General features: G+C 61.8%; 1 protein-coding gene across 1 annotated transcript; it reads left to right on the forward strand.

The window, feature by feature from the left end:
* Positions 1 to 1021: 1021 nt before the first annotated feature.
* On the forward strand, positions 1022 to 2876 carry LOC125109090 (uncharacterized). Its single transcript, XM_047745734.1, has 2 exons — positions 1022 to 1546; positions 1984 to 2876. The coding sequence occupies exons 1-2, from the start codon at positions 1029 to 1031 to the stop codon at positions 2681 to 2683; spliced, it is 1218 nt and encodes a 405-aa protein (XP_047601690.1). The 5' UTR covers positions 1022 to 1028; the 3' UTR covers positions 2684 to 2876.
* The last annotated feature ends 686 nt before the right edge of the window (positions 2877 to 3562 follow it).

The raw sequence follows: 3562 nt of genomic DNA on the forward strand, positions 1-3562 counted from the left end.
GTGCGCCCGGCAGGAGGGGCGGGGACCCTATCAGAACCAGGATGCAGCAGGAATCCGGAGGAACAGTTTGGCCCGCGACCTCAAAGCGTCTCTAGAGGCCTGCTGGTGCGTTCCGGTTCATTCTGGTTCATTCCGGTTTTGTGAGAGCCAATGGCAGAGTCAGCTGAGCCCGAGAATCACGGCCCTCCCTGCTTACCGCTGCGCGGGCAAGGACTGCTCTGCAGCTGGGGGCTGCCCTCCCTGGCCCAGTGGGCACCCCCCGAGCTGCGGCCCCGGACTGATCGGTGGCTGGCACCGGCGTGGCCATGTATAACGCAGATAAGGGACCTGGACATTCCAGAAAGAACAGACTTCAAACCTCTCTTTTTCTGCCAATCACCTTCCAGGAGAAATTGGGGCTTTAGGATGGACGTCCGCGGCGGCTGCCTCACCCCTCAGATCACCCGATAGTGACATGCACCTGCTTCCCATTCCAGGAGGCGAGGGTGGTCCTTCCCTGCTAACCCTCTGGCTACCCGTCTAAGTCCCAACATAGAAAACAAAGCCCTTGTAGAACGTCCCGCTACCACAGGGGGCATCAGGGGACGGGCGCCTGCTGCAACCCAGGACATCGTGCGATGTTCTGTCCGCAGCTGCTCTCCCGGCCCTGGGAGCACCCAGGGCAGAGCTCAGTGGTGAGAGCCGGATGTGCGGGTACCCCGCTGCATGCCCCAGTGGCCTGTCTCCTCCACGTGACTTCCTGCCACTGCGGGACGACAGCTGCTTGCCTGAGGGCAGCACAGCCCCGGCACTCCGCGGCGAGCCCGGCCCGAGCACACCGGCTTCTGGCTTCCAGGCCGGTTCCTGGCCTCCACTTCCATCTTCAGCCTCTTCGTTTCAGCCCAAGAGCCCCGTGGCCTGCCGGGGGCATTTAGAATAAATGGGGCATCCGCACAGACGCTCCACAAACAAGAACAAAACATGCAAACTGGTATAAAAATCCCGTGTCTGTGTGTGTTGCCACACGTGTAGTGGATGTGCGTGCACACATGTGTGGAGGAGGTCACTTCCGTGTGGGGACACTCGCACGGGTTGGTGCTGAGCTATGGCAAGCACGTTCCCAGGAGGAGCGTGTCCACCCGTGGCTCGTGTGTGTAGGGGCAGAGAGTTCCAGGAGCTTCCCCGACCCCATGACTCCTATTTCCAGCCCCAAACACACTCCCGGGATGCGTGGGCTGGGACCCCCTGCGGGAAAAGGGGAGTCTCTGTGGCGTGTGTCTCCTGATCCCTGTGAAGTTATCCGAGTGGGTTTAGAACCAGCACTGTCCATTGAGAAATCCGGTTTGATGCCTGTGGGCAGGAGACACCGTGGGAGGCCGGCCTCCAGCCCACGCGTGCGCAGACCCACACGGTTCTTACAAACAGCGACTCAGGGAGTGAAAGCTTGTGCAGAAACACACGGCACCAGTCGCCCTCAGTCCTACCACCTCACACAGACGGAAGGGGCCAGAGCTCCCGGAAGGCCTTTCCAGTTTGCTCGAGCAACACCATTTGAAGACACACATGAGTTTGGGGCAGGGTCTCCTCGCAGGACACAGGGTGGTTGTCTGTGGATGTTCCCACTGACATGCGCTGGGAGAGGCGGGCAAGCCATGCGGGACACCAGACGGCACCAGCCCAGCCCAAACTGTTCCCAAAGCAGCCACAGGCCTTCCCCTCTGGCCTCTGCTTGAGTTCAAAGTCATCAAAGGCTCTTCAACATATCTAAGCCCCAGAACCCTTCCTGCCAGCAGCTCTGTCCTAGGAATGAATGTTCTGGGTAGGAAACGTGTTAGGAGCACAGGCCATGTTGTGAGTCGAACTGTGTCCCCAAAAGTCATGCTGAAGTCCCAACCCCCAGCACCTGGGAATGTCCCCTATTTGGGAAATAGGGTCTTTGCAGCCACTCATGTTCAGGTGAGGTCACCAGGCAGTCCTGATCCACCACGACTGGGGTCCCCACAGAAAGGAGAATGCCACGGGAAGACACAGACATGTGGGGAAGACGGAAGGACCCGGGCAGAGACACCATGATGCAGCCACCAGCCCGGAACGACCACCTGGGGCCACCAGAGGCAGGAAGAGGCAGAGAACAGCTGTCCCCAGAGTGAGGGAGCACAGCCCAGCGGACACCTTGCCTTCTGGGCTCTGCGACGGCCGCCGTAAGCTGCCTGGCCAGTGGGGCTTGGATGTAGTGGCCTGGGACACTAATGATATTGCACACAAAAGCACAGTGTGGACTGAAGAGGCAGGAACCACACTTACGGGTCCTGTTGGGAGGCCATATGACCCCGAGTCCACCACAGTGCTGAAGGGGGGCCTGGTATCAACACAGCAACACGGACCGACCGCTGTCTCCAGCGATGGACCCCGCAGAGATGCCTCAACACCCGCTGTTCGCCGGACGCAGACACGGGGAGCCCGCGGGGGGTGGTCAGGAGGGCATGCACGAGCCAGCGGGGCCACAGACGGGGGAGCCCACGGTGGGAGGGGGATGGAGGGCACAGCCCACCAACATCACGACTGTTCCTTCCCCTCTGGGCTAGGACCTGGCCTCCCAGTCAGTCTAGATTTTGGGGTGAGTCCGTGGACAAGAGGAGTCGGGCCTCCCCTCCTGCCCACCAGGAGCCAGAGGGCGGGCAGCTGCATGTGGGGACAGCGCTGAGAGCTGTAGCCCGAGTTCCGCCGCAATCCCGGCCCCACATTCAGCAGTTGGGCTGCAGGCTGAGTGGGCACAGCCTCGCTCTGGGCGTCCGCTTCCTCGGTGGCCCCAACCAACCCCATCTGACCCCATCTGACCCTTACGAGGAGCCTTTAAACAATGTGAATATGTTCCTGCAATCATAAAACAGTCTGCAACCCCAGCCGCTGCCTTTACGTCTTCCTCACGAAGCAGGAGGCTCCCTGGCGTGTACTGAGCTTCCTGGGACAGCGTAGGCAGTGGGCGGGGTCACGTGGGCCGGGCCGGAGGCCAAGGAGCAGTGGGGCGGCTGCTGTAGCCAAGTCACGCCCACGGTCCCGGGCACAGGAGGGGGACGGAGGGCCATCCCTGTCCCCGGGCCTGTCCAGGGAAGCAAGCTGCGCTGGGCAACGCGGCCTCCATCCTGGGATGACAGGTCCTCTCTGCCCCTTACCTCTTGTCGTCACGTAAAATGCAAGGGGAACCCAGTGTGGAAAGTCAGGAACCCGGGAGGGTGGCCGAGCGTTCTGCCCCTGGGATGGGAGCCTCCAATTTGCCCACACGTGTGGGGTGAGCCCACCACACAGGTGACGGGATGGCTGCCGTGCGGACACGTCTGTGTGCTCTCAGGCGCACACGGGTGACGGGATGGCTGCCGTGCGGACACATCTGTGTGCTCTCAGGCGCACACAGGTGACGGGATGGCTGCCGTGCGGACACGTCTGTGTGCTCTCAGGCGCACACAGGTGACGGGATGGCTGCCGTGCGGACACGTCTGTGTGCTCTCAGGCGCACACAGGTGACGGGATGGCTGCCGTGCGGACACGTCTGTGTGCTCTCAGGCGCACATGGCAGGGGCTGCGC

The sequence above is a fragment of the Lutra lutra genome, chromosome 9, assembly GCF_902655055.1.
Source record: "Lutra lutra chromosome 9, mLutLut1.2, whole genome shotgun sequence".
In the NCBI taxonomy this organism is placed as follows: domain Eukaryota; kingdom Metazoa; phylum Chordata; class Mammalia; order Carnivora; family Mustelidae; genus Lutra; species Lutra lutra.

Coding starts and splice junctions, on each gene's coding strand:
- LOC125109090 (XM_047745734.1), top strand. CDS start 1,029: ATGTGTGGAGGAGGTCACTTCCGTGTGGGGACACTCGCACGGGTTGGT. Junction 1,547..1,983: donor CCATTTGAAGACACACATGA/GTTTGGGGCAGG, acceptor GGGTCCCCACAG/AAAGGAGAATGCCACGGGAA.